The sequence below is a fragment of the Mastigoproctus giganteus genome, chromosome 1 (genome assembly GCF_048544385.1).
Source record: "Mastigoproctus giganteus isolate SK-2022 chromosome 1, ASM4854438v1, whole genome shotgun sequence".
In the NCBI taxonomy this organism is placed as follows: domain Eukaryota; kingdom Metazoa; phylum Arthropoda; class Arachnida; order Uropygi; family Thelyphonidae; genus Mastigoproctus; species Mastigoproctus giganteus.
Window position 1 is genome coordinate 249044772 of NC_143575.1, and position 19880 is coordinate 249064651.

At 37.9% G+C, this 19880-nt stretch overlaps 1 protein-coding gene across 1 annotated transcript in view; it reads right to left on the reverse strand.

Annotated features, from left to right (window-relative positions):
- The window catches only part of LOC150091741 (uncharacterized), a 468496-nt gene extending 457248 nt beyond the window's left edge, over window positions 1-11248 (reverse strand). The window contains exon 1 of the mRNA XM_090376795.1: window positions 10927-11248. Coding sequence (XP_090232921.1) covers window positions 10927-11142 — 216 coding nt within the window. The 5' untranslated portion in view covers window positions 11143-11248. The remainder of the gene's footprint in view (window positions 1-10926) is intronic.
- Between the last annotated feature and the right edge of the window lie 8632 nt (window positions 11249-19880).

Consider the following 19880-nt stretch of genomic DNA (forward strand, 5'->3'; position numbering starts at 1 on the left):
ATGCCTCACCGTGTGACTGCCCTTATTCGGGCCAAAGGTAAAGCCATCTCCTGTCTGGATTTTACCACCGACCCCTCAAATAACATCAAGGCCGAGAAGCGCCTCACTGCATACTTGCAGAAGGTCTGGCAGTCTGGGTGGACACAGTCTACAAAAGGAGATGTCACCAGAAAATTCATTCCTACAATAGCAACAGTATACCCAAAATCTCCCACATGGTTCTCCCCTGGCCTATACGTCACTTTTTTTGTTAACTGGCCATGGATCTATCAGAGGAAAGCTCACTGCACTCGGGATCACCGAAAACCCACAATGCCTCTGTGGTTCCCTCGAAAATTGGGACCACCTGATGTACGAATGCGAAATATATGAAGATTTGAGATGCCTCCTCCTGACTAGGATGCATTACCTTCCTAAAAACCAAGAACAGCACATCCTCGAAAGAGAAGAAAATTATGTCGCCTTTACGCGCTACGCACAAGATTTATTCGCACGACGGAAGACCCTACCATGGATATAGTCACTATTTCGATCATCGTCAAAACCAAGAGAAGACAACAACCTATATTTTGGGAATCAATGCAGAGGCCTACCAGCAAATGAGACTACACCACCACCACCAAATCTAAGAAGATCCAGTATAGGACAACCACAGCTACATTCCTATTTATATCCCTACTGACTTAGACACAGATTACCGGATGACATCACCACTGAAATTGACATCACGACGGGAACTGAATGAGAAGAGCAAGAAGATTCTGCCAAATGGCGATCACGCTTGTGCTCTCTTGCACGGCAACTTTTGTCCCACTTTCATCCCTTACTCTCGCCTGATGGATGTATTCTATTGTACCTGGGGGATGCCTTCTTCATCCCCCATATTTCTACCTGTCCCCCCTTTCTTGACTCTAAAGCCCACCCGCTCTAACTCTTTTTTTTTTTTTTTTTTTACATTGGTCTCTGTCAGGAAGCCCAGGCTGCCCAGAGAATAATGGGCAGCCTGGCTACCTCCTAGTGGTGTGTGCGGGCAACGTGGGGTTCCATCAGGGGCCCTGCGGCCAAATGCCAGGACACCCAACAGAACCCAACGCAAAACTACGTATTCACTACAGAACACTTTTCTGACATTTACAGTAGTTCTGTATTTCTTCACAGTGTACATATGGCGCAGATGTGGGAAACTACAGGGGGCGCCTGACCCTAATACTATGCACACTATGCCCTTATTCGGGCGAAAGGTGGGCCTACCCGTTACTAGGTAGGTATACCATGATCTCTGTCTACTCAGTGCAATAGTATCAGTAGGATTAATGTTTCCCGAATCAGTAATTCTAGAAATGCAGATTCGGGAACACATCCAGCCAAACCACAAAATAGGCTTATACAAGTATCTTACAATTGGCATATAGTTCCATGGTAAAGTCCTCAGTGATAGCGTTTCGCTGATGTCACTTGTAAACTGGAGGAGGCCTTGCAAACATCTTGAATCGGGGACTGATTCTAGAGGTTTGCAAGGTTATTCGGGCTCAGGCGGAGAGAGTAGGGTGTCCTACCCCGTTATTTAGTATTTATTTCCGGTTTTTCAGCCTGTTCAACGTTCAGATGGGCCGATGAATACACACACGCACCATCTCTACAGCAGTGTATTGGAAGGCCGAAGAATATCGACATTGCAGAGAAGCCATGTAATAGTTTGATAAGCACATTAAATTAAACAGCATATAAAATGCTATCAAATTGTACCGAAATATAAAATCTATATAATATCGGTGTAATACACCATAGATAACCCTTAAGAAACTACAATGGTAGTGTGGGAGGCATCATTTGCTCTGTATCTCATATCATGCTCTTCCTTCACAGAGCAAATGATGCCTCCCACACTACCATTGTAGTTTCTTAAGAGTTATCTACGGTGTATCTACACCGATATTATATAGATATTAAACGCTTACTCTTAACGAATTATGCCTTGTGCATTTAGTTATTTTTAAATATTATCATATAAACCTTTTTGGCATCTGTCATACTGTGTGATTATCTTCACAACTGGGTTGTCATGTCTGCAATACCAGGGTACCTACCACCTATCGATGACAGGCCAACAGCCTTGAAACAGTCACCAGGAGGAGCCTGATATTCACGGAGTTTCCGAGAATAGGTAACAACAATCTTCTCTACTGGGGAAGCGCTGCCTATTCGAGGAATTTATGAGCTTTTGAGTAGTGTGAGTTGAAGGAGTAACTGTCCCTTTCTTTCTTCTACGGCATTTCTTTTTTGCTTTCCTAAGTCTAATAGGGATAGTATGAGGATAACAGAGATCTTTATCCTATACCATATTTCAAACGGTACCGTCTGGGTAGTGGTATTCACTGAGAATAAGTAACAATAGTCTTCTCTATTAGTGAAGCGTTACTTATTCGAGATGGTGCAATACCATGGCAACTCGTTGTGAAGGAAGAGCACAATACGAGATACAGAGCAAATGAAGCCTCCCACACTACCATCATAGTTTCTTAACAGTTAACTATGGTGTATCTACACCGATATTATATAGATATTAAACTCTTACTCTTCACGTATTATGCTTTGTGCATTTAGTTATTTCGAAATATAAAATATAAATTCTGCCTAAATATAAGATATCTTTTTTTAGGCGCGTTGGCATGTATATTCATAATCGTAATAGTGATAGTAATAGAGGCATGTGATGCAAGAAAGCAAGCGTACAAAAAAAAAGCAAGCAAAAAAAAAAAAGAGAGCAAGCCTACAAAAAAAAAAAAAATTCACACAACCATTCCCTCTAAAAGTTTGTCCAGTTTTTCCTTGAATTTATTTAAGCTATCAACTTCCACAACGACAGATGGAAGTTTGTTCGAGCAATTAACACCCGCTGGCTAAAGGAAAATTTCAGCACATATATTCTACAACTGTCTTTCCTCAATTTGAATTTTGTCCCCTTAGGTTCGTAATCTGAGAAAATGGAAGAATCCCATCAGAATTCAGCGTGCTCAACCCATTTAAGGCCTTATACACCTCAATCAGATCACCTCACAGGTGTCTAGTCTCCAACCGCTGAAATTTGCAGAATTTAAGCCTCTCTTGGTAAGAGGATCCCTTCATTCCCCTCACCAATCCTGTTGCCCTTCTCTGTACACGCTCAAGCAAATCTACATCCTCCCTAAAATGAGGACTCCAGACCTGTACGCAGTACTCAAGGCTTGGCCTGACCATTGCCTTATACAAAGGGATAACACATCCTTTTCCCTGCTAGCAAAATTCCTGTATATTATCGACAAAACCCCATGACCTGCTCTTGCAGCCTGTCTGCATTGCTCAGAAAACTTCATATCTGACTGCACAATTACTCCCATATCTTTTTCATTTTCTACCGCCCTAAGTGTCTACACACAGTTGGTACGTTTTTCTGGGGTTACTTCTACCCATATGCAGTACTTTGCATTTATCAAGGTTAAACTTCAGTTGCCACTTCTCAGCCCATCTGGCCAAATTTTCTAGATCCTGTTGTAGTATTACACTGCCATTACTGTCATTAACAACCCTGCCAACCTTTGTATCATCTGAAAACTTCGACACTAAGCCTGATATACCTTCATCAATATCATTGATAAACATGCAAAACAACAGTGGGCCCAACACCTAACCCTGTAGGACTCCACTAATAACATTAGTCCAGGAAGAGCGCCGTCCATTGATTACCACCCTCTGTCTTCTCCCACTCAACCACCCTTTTATCCATTGTAGCAACTTACCCTTAATACCATTCTGCTCCAATTTGTGCAGTAGTCTTTCATGCGCAACAGTGTCAAAAGCTTTTCTGAAATCCAAGTATATGATATCAAAATTATTTTTTGCATCCAGCTCCTTTGTAACCACATCATAGCATCCAATCAAATTTGTCAGACTAGACTTTCACTTAACAAACCCATGTTGTGTCTAATGTATCTATTGTATTCACCAGTCCGTCCGCATGTAACACCACGACTCCATTGGACAGAATTTCATCAAAAAGGTTTGGCGAGCCGTTTCATTAAAATGAGACCTGTAGAAATCTGATAATTATTATTTCTTTGTTTCGGTCTGTATGAAACTCAAATCCCCGTTGAATGGACTTTCATAAAATTTTATATTTGGGCCTTTTAGAAAGATTTATTGAGTAATTCCAAATTTCCTTAAAAAACGGATTAGTAGAAATCCAGCAATTATTATTATTATTATTATTTTCATACATATCGCATAGGCATCCGTGTACTTTGTATTGTAGCCGAAGCACTGGATATTATGTTTGCTGCTTTATACTAGTTGGAGGAATGAATGGGTAGGTAACGTGATGGATGCGCAGAAACGAAATTTATTAAATTTGCGCATAAAAGAGGTTGCTTTTTTATAAAATCACGAATTATTACAATTTGCTAATGGGCTTGAAGTGTAAAGCGCTTCTTGGAGAACTTCCACTTGTTTTTCTAAGTGGAGAGGATTTCTCCAAGTTTTGTCGAACTTTTCAATTTTCGGCTACGTCACTGGTGTACAGTTATAACACCGATTAAACAAAGAGGGCGCACTATGACCAAAGTAGTAGTAGCAATGAAATCCCAATAAGCCCACCATTGGAAAGTTATCGATAGTTATCAAAACTGCAAGCAAGGTCAAGTGTGTCAAGGTCGGGATGAGCCTGGATTTATTTACAGCAAGTGAAATACCTCCGCAATGGACCGTTCAAATTTGCATACAAGCCCATAAAAAATAAATATTATTGCACCATTTATTTATTTTTTCGTGCATATCGCATAGTCCATCCGGGTACCTTATACAGTATTGTGCCTTAGAATGAAATCATCAATATCATGGCGGAAATGGGCACAAAGCACACATGCAGTTTTACACTAAATAGATTTTATCTGTTTATAAATCTCCTAATTCAATTTTGCGGATATTTCTACATACCATCGTGTTCAGGTAACGGGGGCGGATGTATTTCGCCAGACGTTTCAACCTCTTTGCAATTTGTCAGCATTACGTTTCCATTTAACTGGTGATATTACCAATGCTGAAATGGCGAACAGAAATTCTGTTTCGAGCAGTTTATGATTATTTTAATTAACACTTTGCGTTCTGATTTTATTATGTTAATAGGATTACCCTTTCAAATCCAGAGACAAAATGACCACAACATTGTTATTTAAATAAATTAGATTATAAAAATTAAAATAAGTAAATCGATAAATTATAAAAATATATTAATTTAATTAGGATGATTATCTACGGCCATGGGTTTTCTTGCAGTAAGCAGGATTTTTAAATTGCTTATAGTCAACAAATTTTGCCTTTACAACGATTATTATTGCACCATTTGTATAAAAATTACATCAAGGAAAGGTTAATCTGCCATTTATTTAAAAGATAAGACCAAATATCAGATTAATCTTTTGACGATGTAGTGCCATCTCTGAATGGTTAATCTGCTCACTGGTATAAAAACAAATTGTTGAAAGCAGTGAAATATCAGGCCAACTCGTGAGGGCAAAGCGTATTCTGTAGTTCGAAGCCACATTTGACCCAACAGGCCACTCACACTCCCACTAATGCGGTCATAGTAGTGGAAAGGGGATGTATTATCCTTGACCATATGGATAGAGCTCGTCATGTAATGCAAAATATCGACCTGAAAAAAGTAGTCTGGAGTATGTGGTTTGCAGTTCGTGTGAATCACCTTTCGGGAATATTTCGGAGACGGGAAGTCAGATCAGGAGGAAAGCTGGTAACTCTAGCTTACTATAACATTGTCCTTGCGTGTAGCACGGAAGTTATAAACACTGTCCTCCTCATAGGTGGAAAAGGCCCGGGTTCGAATCCGGTCAATGATGCGAGTAACTTTTATGGGCTTTTTCATTCCGTGGCCGAGTTAGTCGGTCTCAGGCGAGGACAGCAGGGTCTCTTTCCCCGGAAACTCTCGTTTTTCTTCCAACAAAACAGGAAACCCGACTACAGATCTCATGCAATTTACGGTCATAATACACGTGGGTAAAATGGGTAAATTAGGTTGTTTTCTGGTAACCCTAATATGACAGTTCTACTATAACATTTTTCCAGCCACCTTGCCACCCTGAAATGGATGTATTAATATTTAAAAAAAAAAAAATGCCTTACATTCTGAATTTCTTTAATCAAGATTTTCACCAAGTCAAAACATTTTCCCCTTCCTCATTCGCCCTCGTCAGTAGCACAGTTGGTATAGACCACCGTCCTCCTCCTCCTCCTCACACCGGGTAGAGAAGACCTTAATTCGAATCCCGTCAAAGACGCGAGGAATTTTTATGGGCCTTTTTCACAACGTGGCTGAATTAGTTAGTCTCAAGCGAGGGTAACATGGATTTTTTCTCCTGGAAACTCGGGTTTTTCGTCTAGTAATGAGAAAATCGACTACGCAATTTACCGACATAATATATACGGCGAAGTTCTGACGCACCGAAAACCTAACGACAACCCTTCCTCTTTCGGCGATTACTCATAATTATTTTAGTTTTCCACCTTGAGCATGCCGAATTTCTTTTTTTCATATCACCAGGTGAAATGATTACACTAATTTCGAATAATATATTCCATTTTATATATATATATATATATATATATATATATATATATATTTATAATAAGTTATAATATATTCCATTAATATATTCTCTGACCGTTTGGTCGTCCCGGAGTATAAACAGAAAATGTATTTATTTTTTTTTATTCCATAATATATTCCATAAAAAACAATCCCTGACAAATCTGATGTACGGGTAATATATCAAAATATGAATCAGATAAACCGAATTACAGACATAAATTTAAAGGGTCTAATCTGTTTAATTTTAAAGAGATTAGACTCTTTAATCATTAGAGAACTTTAGGGAGGAGTTAGGAAACAAGTCTGTTTTGAAGTATACTAGCCCAAAGTTTTCCTTCCTAGCGAGGTTCCTACACGCGTGTTTTTTGATTAGACGTTTTTTTTTTTGTGGAGTAAGACAATACAAAATTTAAAATTCAAGTTAAAAATTGTAACTAAGTTTAGAAGTACATCAGCAGTGGCTCGTTAATATCGTATGGATGAAGTGGATTTCTTTCTTCACGTGACGTTAAATGGGCTACAAGATCTGTTTTAGGGCTAGCCTTTTACTGGGATATTTTGAATAACCAGTGACAAAGGAAACTCAAATTAGTGCAGCTGTTGCTGCACAATACCTTCGTGCCAGACTGAGCACTTCCGGATGTCTGTAACCAGTTTAAATACATTGCGAGAGTAATTCGTCTCAGGAAAGAATCATTTCACGTTATTTCCTTCAGACCTTATTCAGAAATTAACGTCAGATATGAATACTTTATTGACTTTTATGTAAGGTATGGGGGGTGGGTGGACTGAAGTGGTGCGTGTATAGAAGAAACTGAAAGACACTGCAAGAATTTCTGGAAAACTCATCTTGCCGAGGAAACTAGAACCCTACTCCATTCAACCAAAGGAGCACATTTTTTTTTCTTTATATAGCTTGGAGGAGGAATTGTTTTTTTTTTAATGAGCAGATTTTCTATATGAAAGGACTACGGTAATCTCCTGCCATATTTCCCTTGTATTCATCATAATGTGCATGATCACAAAACAGTTCATTCTGAATAATGAGAACACATAAACGCACACCTGTAATTATCGAAGTACATTATAGTGGCGCCTTCAGTGTTAAACCAGCCATAATTGGGCCACTCGTGTCCCCTGGGGCCTTTAACAATCACATTGCTTATGTTTATCTATGGATCTATTTTCTAGCCTTTTGTATAATGTATCATCGAAATTTTGGACTTTGGTGGAAAATTCAAAATCTAATAGCCTATTTACAATCTCCAAAATCTTTTAAGGTCTTGGTTTAAGAGATTTTTACTTCATTGCATACAGTTAGAAATTCAGTAGCTTAAGAACCTCAGGGGCTCACATCTGGTGAATATGGGCTTGGCACACCCAGGGTCCTGAGCTTGATATCATCATTCTTCTCTTTCTTCCTTGGTGATTCCCTTCTACTTCTCTCTCTCTCTCTCTCTCTCTCTCTCTCTCTCTCTCTCTCTCTCTCTCTCTCTCTCTCTCGGTGACTCAGAAATTTTTTGTTTTTGGCTGGTGCAGCATAAGCCTTAGGCTTCCTTGCACTATAGGGCCATTACTAATACTTAGCAGTATTCAAACGGTAATTGAAATCCGTTAATTATGGTCACATATAAACAAAAACTCGGTTTTTACTTATATACACATGACTAATTATTCCTAGCAAAGTTATAACGTCGCTCGTGTTTTGCATCTAGCACAAAATTGGTGAATCCTAGCCCAACTTGTAAAAGTGAAATTCTTAACTAAATTCGTGAATAATATTGCGCATTTTCCACAATATTGTTTATTTTACTTCTCTGGCTGGTCTAATTTCTTGGGGACTCATTCAAGACCCAAATTCCCAGTACAGTTGATTATATTTTCTAATTTCAGTTCGTTGCTAATGAAATGAATTAGGAAGAAATTTTTATAACATTTTAGTTTTGGGTTATTACAGACAATTTCAAATGATTTAGCATTGTAATTAGGTTCTTATTTTATTCACATAAACTAGAACTAAATAAAATATTATCATTCTTATCCTATGTAGTTATCTTTGCAACAACCTTTATGTATAATTTAAACTACACATGAAGTGGCCTCGCGGGTAACACAGTTGGTAGAATCGCCGTCCTTCCCACACCGAGTAGAAAAGACCTGGGTTCGAGTTCGGTCGATGACGTGAGGAATTTTATGGGCATTTTTTCACAATTTGGCTGAGTTAGTCGGTCTCAGGCGAGGGTGGCATGGTTTTTTCTCCCGGAGACTCTGGTTTTTCGTCCAACAAAACAGAAAATCGACCTCAGAACATACGTAATTCCCAGACAATATACCCGGAGCAGTATGGCCTTAGTCACTAATGCTCCTAAAATCCTACAACACATGAAGTAGTTTAACAACTACATTATGGCACGTGCATTTTGTGAACAGGGCCAAAACAAAATTTTGATAACCGCGGGCCGCATGGGCTCTCAAGAGAATGGGATCGCGGGCGGCAATCAGTTTCTTACCATTAATTATTCGTCTTTCAAAATAGGATTTAATTTGGTTTGTTAAAATTTCTATGTACAGTTTAATTTTTTATATAAATATTTAATACAATGTAATTAAATACAAAAATGCAACGCTACTATTACGTGGCACTAAGCAATATTTCTTATTCCGTGATTGTAATAATATTGTTAAATATTGAGGGAGATACGTAAAATTTGATAAGAAAGCAATACAGAAAAATTGGAATATTACTAAAAAACGGGTATTTACAAAAGTGTATTTCGTGGCACCTCAGTTTTAAACTTGAGGAGTCGAAGGGGGAAGCATAATATTTGGGGCTACTGACTGCACACGGTCGGCGGGTACCCATCGAAGAGTTCAGCAACGAAAAAACGACATTATTATATATCAAAGAATTTTTACTGTGCAGCTCTCCAGAAATATTGATAGTTATAAATTAAAATTGTAATTATTTTACTTAATTACAATTACTAAAATCTGATACTGTATTTTATTTTATTTTATTCGCAGATTAAGAAATATTAAATTATATTATATTAAAATTTATTTATAGGAGAGACAAGAATCAACAAACAAAACTTTGCAGAGAGCGCTGCTAATTTTTTATTTTCGTCTGCTTTAGCTAATATTTAGAATTACTAGTAACAGTCGCTTGCTGTAGGTTTTGAGTTACTAAGTACACGCATATGTATTTCTTTATTTTATGTAGAAAGTGAGCTCAGGATATCATATCTTAACAATATTTACATGAAAAACTATGTAGTTCTTTATTTTGCTTCTAGTCTCTTACTTTCTCGCGCTTTTGTGTTTTTTATACAATTTGGAAGCAATTTTCGTCTACCATTTTATAGTCAGTGGTACTAGTTACCTTGGATATCCAGACTTGCGCCGGTAAGAGAGTGTTTTTATTTTCCCGACAAACTATTTAGCAAACATGTTTACTGTCTCCTTTAATCCATGTTATTCATCATGCACATCGACCACACTTCGGTTTCAGTTTTCCGCTTAAAACGAAACCCGGCGCTTGATTACCTTTAGCATCCACTATTTCATCCTACATTACCAGTTGCGCGTGCGTTCTTGCGTCCATAGAGCAGCAGTAACGAAGAGAGCAACGCGCGTGGCCGTAGTTGATGGGCCAAAGCTACGAAGACAACGCAGCAAACTTGTGACGTATCTTTCCCCGCCTCCGCACTAGCGCTACGAGATGAACGTACGGTGCCCAAGATCCAAACATATGGCCATATGTTGGCGACTGGTCCCACCACAAACAAAGGTCCGAAGAAAGGTTATAGGTCACCTCGATGAATATTCAAGTAAGAGAAAGTAAACGACCATAATATTGCTCATTTGCGACTATTATAAGACAGAAAAACGCAATGAGCATGCTTCTAAAGCATGTGGTAAAGTATGATAGCGGTAACATTTGTTTACATGAGTGGTTTCGGGATATTTAGATAATATAATGATTCTTTAAGAGCAGTATATTATGTTTTAAGTAGTAATTATTCGCCCACAGACTAATATTAATGATAATAATTCGTACGATTGCGATATCGTCTGCCATATGGAGGCAGACGACATAGGATATCATTACCCGGAAGTTTACAGCGATAAGTAGAAAGTGGGTTAAATTTCGCTTTCTGTTTTCGAAGCTATTAAATTCTCTATTATATCTTCCCTGTAAACACAGATGCATTGCAGGGAAGAATCAAAAGGGGAGGGAGCCTATAGTTGGATCTTAGTATAAATAGTCAATTTTATGCTTGTCTTACCTTCTGGATTATAAAACATCGAGGACTGTACGAGCAACAGATGTAGGTACCCTGACTGTCGAAAGCCGAGTAGGGCCACTCCAATCTCCGAAAATTTCCAGCTCTTCTCGCACGCCCCGCACCAGTTTGAGAACCCCGGAAGGGTCGTCTGTCAGTCCTTGAGGGTGTCTCGGTGCATGACCACCCGGTTCCTGAGGCGGATCGACCCCATCTCATCCTTCTTATCCGATGCTAATGATCGATGAAGCGAATCAGCGAAGGAATCCGCGCTCAGTTTATCCGAACAGATGAAGCATCCTCTCCGCTCTGATCTAACATGTAGCGACGTCTCTTTCCCTCTATTAACAGGGAGACTCAGGAGTAACACGTTACTCCGAAGCACTAGAGGGCGCTCCTGTGCATGCGCACAGGTTGCTAGCAGTGACTGAGATCACTCCACAAAACATTAATTTCTTCTCTTCCGGAATGATTCAAACAACAGTGGTAGCATATGTGCACCAAAGGTCAGCTGGTTTTTATCTACAAAAATTGATATAAACGTATTTTAGAATTTTTTTTTTTTTTTTTTTTAAGATGCGGTTACTGTCGATTTTAAGTTAGATTTATTTGAATGCATTGAAATTGAATAATCTGAACAGTTTATTCGAGGTAATAAATTGTCCATAAAGTTAATTTTTATGAAAATGCTCATATTTGAGCAGGATTTATTAATCTTTGCGTGTAACAAAATGAATAACTTGCGAACATATTTTTATTCCTCTTTTATTGTAGTGATTGGACCACATAAGTCGCTTTTCGGTAGTCTTCCCATTTGCTGTAATTTTGAAAAATTAAAAGTAACTCTACCAGATTAATATCTCCCTCTCCTCGTGGAAGTAAATTTTATATACAGTATATACAATGGCTATAAGTTAATGAGTGTTCGGTTAAGAAGAGACTTGATCATAGGACTGTCACTTGATCCTGAGAGAGACAGAGAGAGAGAGATCCCAGCTGTGCCGCACTGAAGAACATTAGCTATAAAAAAACTGATTTTGTGTCGCTAGTGTTCCTCAGTGCTGTAGTTCCTCTTTTGGGATCAAACGATAGTCATTTTTCGAAACTGACAACCATGCCTGAAGACGGATGTTAATATATAGAAATCCGAAACGTAGCCAGTTTTGTGTATTTATTTTATTTTATTTATTTTTTTTTTTTTTGCTCTAATTGTACCAATTTATCCTTGCATAGGTGGTAGATGGCTTTCATCAACCGGTGAAATACCACCACTTTGCTTATTGGAGGCTTGAAGTGGTGAAACCCATGTTTAGTCTCTAGAGCAAAGTTTCCGGCATTCCCCTCCCCCCATACTTCTCCTTCAACCCTAACCCAAGCACGGTACTAAGTACTATAGGTTCTAATACCTATCGTGTTTGGGGTTCACATAAAAAAAAAAAAAAAAAAAAAAATTGTTTTATTAAATATTCTTATTTGGTAATATTCCAAGGTAATACCATTCTTCATCTTAATTGTCTTGCTTTTCTCGGATAATTTTTTATTCTCTTATTAAAATTCAAGATTTTCGTCCACCAAACAGGCAAATCAACCACAGAACATACCCAATTCAATTATTTATAGACATAATATATACTGGGAAATGTGATGTAAGTCGCTAATGCGCCTAAATAAAAGGGTTATTATAGACTGGACATGCACCTGTATTGTAGCTTATGTTGGGAGCCTCCTGTTCGACTCCGCCGTGAGATTCTGTGATGATGATGCAGAATCTGTGAAAGGTTGGGAATGAATGTTAGTGCTTTGTTCGTGCAATGTGTGTTGCTTTGTTTATTTTTTTCTTGTTACCTTTGCTGCTAGGAAGCAGAAATCACAGTGGTGACCGCTTTTATAGCTGTTCCATGAAAAATCACGCGGTACTAATACTAACTCTGAAGAGAGCGAACGTTAAGGAATAACAGTTATGCGATTTTTGGTGAGAAATTTCTAAGTGGAAACAGATGAGCAGGAGCGTTGTCATGATGGAGAACCAATTTTTCACTGCTGCCGCATTTCTCGTGATGTTTGTCCCCGCATATCTGAGACTACACAGAACATCTTTATTGCGATATTGATGTACAGTTTGTCTCCGTGGTGGAATACTTGATGCAGAATTCCATCGATATCGCTCAACAGAATCAGCATGATTTGTCATCCAGGATTGACATGAATTGTGCCTTAGAAAGTTATAATTCATGTGAACTGGAGTACCATATGGCACATTATGATCAAAGTATCCGACGCACCAAAAATTACCAGACAGCAACAGTTTATGCTATGAATTTCGTAAACCACTCAAATATTTTTATCTATTGTTTCCTTTTGAAAAGAAAGTCTAAATTTGTCCTAGGTTCCATGACAGTTCTTCAGAAAAAAGTTCCATATTCACCGAGCCAGCAAAAGGAAGACTTTGTTGATGTAATTTTTGTTAGTATGAATAAGGAAAATGAAGATGTGTATAAATATGGCGATGAGAATGAAGCGAGTAATTTCATTACCTTCACTTCCGAAATCGATAGACTCTATTATTTATTTTCTTCTACGGACCTGCTATTGTCGTAATGTTTATAAAGTTTGTTTCAATGTTAGGTCAGCTGAATGTTTGCGACATACTGTTCGAGGGCCGCTGTATTTTTTACTATTCTAGTCGGTCGAGAATAGTTGGAAAGAATGTCGGAGAAGGAGCCTATGTGCTGTGATTCCAACGCACTTGCATCCTCCTTCCCTTTCCTTTCAAAACCACAAACATATACTCGCGGAGCCCCTTTCTATTGCTTTATAGGACAATGCATGAGGCAAGTAAATATTATGCTAATTTTAAAACGTCGATATAAAGGACGACTTTTTGATGATTAAAATGCTTCAGCATGCTAAAAACACTCCCAAATATGAAATATCTCAAAAATCAATAGAGAACCGAAAACTACTTGAAGAAAGTCGGTTGCCCTATCTCCATATAAATACATCGATCTCTGCTGATTGCATGACAAGCTAACTCAATTTACTACACAACAGAATGAATGGATTCCTACAGTCAAATATAATGAAAATAGGCGTATGAAACAGTTTGATCTGTGTCAGATATGTTGCTGTCTTACGGTTATCCTGTATTACTGGATGATCCATAATCTTCCCTTTTTTAAAACGTAAAAATATACCGAGTAAATAAGAAGTCCATATTTTCTTCTCTAATATTGGAACATTTTTTAAATTTTACTGATTTAATTTTTTAAAATTCTGTTTTGCCAATTTGCCCTTTGGTAAATCTGCTAAAGATTTGTAGAAAGTATTCCAATTCATTGAGATTTCTCATAGGTCTTCAATCAGAAAGGTTTTTGTTCCTTGACTCAGTTGTATTGAACCCGGGCCCCCGTCTAAATATGAAGTTTTCATGGGCTCCTTTTACACTGTGGCTGTGTTAATCGGTCTCGCCAGGGTTCTGCCTTCTCCTCCCGGAATTTTGAATATTTCATTCAGTAAAGAAACTAACTGTAGAGAGAGACACGATTTACGGACAGAATACACTGACGTCTGATGGCCTGGTGCAAGATCAAACAACAATTAGTTAGTCAATTAGTAAATTAAATGTTCAAGAAGTGTTGACGAGAGTACTATCTTGCATAAAAATAGTCTCACATATCTTATTCCACTTCTGAACCTTGGAAGAGCAAGGATTTGAAGCATTCCCAAATATTTCTGCCCAATTATTGTATTGCAGAAGTAAGGCCCACCGACAACAAATTTTGGTCTACTTTGGCTGCGTTCTGGATGATTTCCTGTTTACAAGACTACTGACTTGGATTTATATTTATTACTTAAAGCGGTCCTAGCCAACCAATGGCAACCCCGCTGTCAGTTACACATAATTTATCAGTACTCTTATATACTTCCTCTCCTGTTTGCCCAAGTACAGGGAGGGAAAAAAACCTGCCATGACCAAAAAAGATTGATATGAACAAATTGAAAAATAATCAAATTACATAAAAAATAAATATTCATATAATTAAATTTCAGACAAAGTCCAAATTTCATTGGAGAGATCTGCATCTGTTCACAGTCTGTTGGAAAGCCAGCAGCGCTAGGAGCTGCCGAGAAGAGAAATACCAGCGCCAGGAGCTGCCAAGAGCAGAAATGCCGGCACAAGGGGCTGGGGTTGCAGTGGATATAGCAGACTCAAGCCTCCACGATTTCACAGAACTTTAGATAATTGAGCACAAGGAGCTGAAGTTGCAGTGGATATAGCAGACTCAAGCCTCCACGATTTCACAGAACTCTAGGTAATTCGGCATACACCATACCGCATTACAAATCCAAGGCTTCCAGATGCAGAAGAGTCTTCCACCTAAGAAATATTGCAGTTGCAAAGGCTTGGAAAGCCAAGAAGTTCTCCTGTTTATTAACTAGAATTGTCTCGCAGCCTTCTGCCATAAAATTGAGATTACTAACCCGAGATACTAATTCAATTCGTAGATCGCTGTACTCCTGACAGTTGTACATAATATGTTCCCTTAATTCTCTTTCCCCACAATGGCAACTAGATCTTTCATTAATTCCTAAATCATGTAACTTTGCATTAATCAAACCATGACCAGTTAATAAGAACATAGCTTGTAAGTTTGGGGCAAACCATTTGAATTTTATCGAGGCTGCATTTCTTAAATCTGGGAAGCAATAGCCTCTTGTCAGACCAAAAAATGTTATGTAATGGGTTTATCCAAAAATTATGTAACGCCAACAGAGAGATTGAGGGTCAGCCAAACTTTTGTCATGCGTTCCGAGGTGTGATTCGCACGATTATTGCATAACTGATTTTTTCATCATTAAAAAAAAAGGAATAATGTGACTTGAATTGGAATATTTGGACTGTCACGATAAAGGAAAGCTTGCTCTTCTCATTCATTCTCCTAGGCCAGTCAAAAGAAACAGATTGTAAGAGTTGTACCTTCCTATGACGCTTTGTGAGTACCTGTGTCTGATAGTTACACCACGTTTTTTTTTTTTTAATGTTGGATAATCAAATGACCTATTCATCATGGCAGTGACCAGTACTGGCTTGTCCTGATTTTTGATTCAATAGCACGTTTAAATCAGTTTGGGCCCTGAGGCGCTATGAAATTTTGTGGGCTCTTACTGCTACAAAATTTGATGTAATTAAACTTTAAGTACTACACTGAGTGTACAGAAATTATGGGATACTTTCTTAGTAAGGGGTAGGATCACCTTTTGGCCGGATAAGGGCAGTCACACGGCGAGGCATTGAGTCCACTAGTTCACGAAAGCGTTCCACAGGTATTTCCATTTATGCTTGCTGCACTGCTGTCCATAATTCCGTTGCATTCCTGGGTGGAGGATCCAAAACTCGAACGGACCTTTCCACAGCATCCCGAAGATGCTCCACACGGTTCATGTCTGGTGAACGGGGAGGCCATGCCATAGTGGTAAAATCTGCGGAATGCTCTTCGAATCATGTTCTAGTCACCACGGCTCTGTGTGGAGGCGCATTGTCCTGCTTGAAGAGTCCATTGCTCTGCGGATGCACGATGAACATGAAAGGATGCAGATGGTCTGCAAAGATGGACACGTAGCCTGGACCGTTCAAAGATGCCTCTAAACGTACCAGAGATCCCAACATGTGCCATTTGAACACCCTCCCCCCCCCAAAACCATTACCGACCGTCCACCTGCCTGAACAGTTCCTCGTTTACATGACTGGTGCATAGCTTCGTGTGGTTTCCGCCAGATATGCACCCTCCCGTCCGCTCGAAATAACTGGAAACGGGACTCATTGCACCAGAAGACCTGTCTCCAATCATCCAAGGTCCAGTGCCGATGTTCTTTCGCCCAGTTGAGGCGTAATTTTATTGTTGAAATTTTGTTACTGCCCTTCAATTCCTGACTTAGCATGTAAACAGAGCAGCGAAGCATTTTCACAGTTACGTGCTGCAGAACTGTCGTCTTGTTACTGTTTGTTTCGTTTGTGTTTTTACTTTGTAAATAGAGAAAACTTATATATAGTATTAATATTAGCCATACGGTGCACGGAAGGTCGAACCTTTTGCTGCACCAGCCAAAAAATAAATAAATAAAATAAAATAAAATAAATAATGATGAAATAAAACAAACCACCTATTTGACTCCCTTCTCATTTAGGGACCTATCCAACTGACTTTCCCCAAGCTTGTCAGCTTCAACCACTCATGGCGACAACTTATTCCAATAATCAACAACTATGCTTAGCTAAACAATGAAAATCTCTTATTCCTCAGTTTTGTTCTTAAAATTGGTGCGTCGCATGTTTCGAAAAATACGGCAATTGACTGAAAAGATACAAACCACAAATTAATAACAAAGTGTTTGAGATTTGTAGCATTTTATCCCGAACTAGGGTTAGAAACATGTTCTAAAAATTTCATGTACAGTAAAACCCCGTTACAGTTAACTTCTCCTAGTTGCAGGAATCAATTTGTTTTAATAAATACGGATCGCTGAAGATTATTTCAAACGAATCATTATTTTTATTACTAAATTCTTCTGCACTTTTCTAGTATAAAATAAATAAATAAAATAATACATGTACTGCAAACGTAAAAGTATTTTGTTAAGAGAATATCATTTTGAAAACGCTATTTTGTTTATTATAAATACCGCATATTCAGAAATATAGCACTTAGATACAACTTTTGTTACTTTTCACGTATCACTACGTCAGCTTTGTTTTTAATGCCTCGGTTTTTCCTCCGCATTAATACAACAATTCAACTTAGGTGCGCTTGAAAATTTGGGTACCGCAGGGGTTGAGAGATAAAAAAAACATAATCACTATTTGAGTGCGACATGAATTTCTTTACCACATATGTTTTTTTTTATTATTATTATTATTATTATTTCTTCTTCTTCTAATAAATATCACTACTTAATGTTCACAACTCTAACTGGCTTCCGTTTTCTGGTCACACGGACCCAGCTGGTCGAGATGCTGAGACTTTTGCAATTACTAATGACTGTTCATTTACCTACCAGAATACCAGACTGTCCTAAACACGCAGCCAACACGCTTGATCTTTCTCTCACAAACAATCCTAAGTACACGGTCGAGGCAGGTGGTCCTCTGGGCACTTCAGGTCGCAACCTTGTGATGGTTTCTTCTCCAGTGGACCTTTCTCTTATGGCCATTCCCAACCCCCGTGTTGTTTGGCATTACAGGGATGCGAAATGGGATGATCTGCGAGATTCATTTTCTTCTTTTCCTTGGAAGGATTACCGTTTCAAATCTTTTGATGTCAATGTTTGCACAGATCATTTCAGTGAAATTATCCTTTATTCCACACTCCACCTTAAAATCTTGTCTTTATCTAAACCTTAGCTTTCCAATAAATATTTAAAGGCTGTTCAAGATAAGAATGTTGCATATCGCAATTGGCTTGAATCCAAATCTACGGGTTCATTTTCTGCCTACACCAAAGCTCGCAACAATTGTAAAGCAATTATTAATCAGTCCAAACTAGATTCGGAGCAGGATAAGAGTATAAAACTTGCTTCTTGTCCAAATGGTAGTCGACCATTGTGGTTTCTTGCCATAATTTTCCAATAAAAAATTTTTTTCTTTCGTTTTTAACCAGTATATTTTTAGGCACAGGTGAACTTTGAAAATAATTCATTGCTCTGAACGTTTCGTCAATACGAATTTTCGTATAGCGAACATTTCATTAAAACGGTATTCGTTGTATGGTTTTCCCGTACAATTTTTCATGGTTGATATTTATTAACTTTCCAAAAAAACTTCAAAAATGAACTTTTTGGTTCCCACAATAATAATTGCTAAAAGTTGACAGCTAAGAAACAGTGCTTTAATTGTAAATAACGAATTATATTTATATCATTTATATTATAATTTTTTTTATCATGCCCGTTTTGAAAGAAGGATTTTTCTTTAAAGTATTTTTCTGCACATACGTTTGTGTCTTTATATCGGCAGAAAGAAGATACTGCCAGCATTTTTTGTTTTCCAAACACCGTTGATTACAGTAAACGTTGGATCACTACAACTGGCAAAAAATATCCAGCACTTTCTTAAAGACGGTATGTTGAATTATTACATTTATATTAAGTTAGATTTGCTATTGAACAAATCTGAGTCATACAATGCAGTAATGAATATTGCTAAATTACTGGTTACGTACAGGTCTTTACATCATGTGAAGAAAATCTCTTTGCGATTACAACATGTCTGAAACCATGGAGACATGTTTTGAACCACTAGAGAGCGGTTTTTTTATATATAATTGAACAGTATTTAATAAAATTAATCAAAAACAAATTCTGTGTTAGTCGATCTATAAACAATAAATATCGTTAAAATACGTCGCTTATTTAGAGATTGCAAAATAAAGTATAAAGGGTTTTCTAACTGACTGTTTCAAGCAACTGCGAGATAAATTTAGAACAATTTATAGGTTTAATTTATTTAATTGGAGATTTGAAACCACAGAGAGCTTTTTTGATTACTAGAGAGAATGTTCATGATTGTTAAGTATTTCATAAAACTTATTAATAGCAGAACTCTGACATAATTGATTTATAAATAATAAATTAATTAAATAATTCATATATTAAAATATGTAGCCGAGATAGAGAAATAAAGATGAATTCAGAGCATTATAAAGGGTGGTTGAGTGGGAGAAAACAGAGAGTGATAATCAATGGACACTGCTCTTCGTGGACTAATGTTATTAGTGGTGACCTCCAGGTTTCGGTGTTGGTCCCACTGTTGCTTTCTGTATTTATTAATGATATTGATGAAGGTATATCAAGCTTAATGTCCAAGTTTTCAACGGATACGAAGGTTGGCAGGGTTGTTAATGACAGTGTGCTACAGCAACAGGATCTAGAAAAGTTGGGCAGATGGGCTGAGAGGTGGAAAC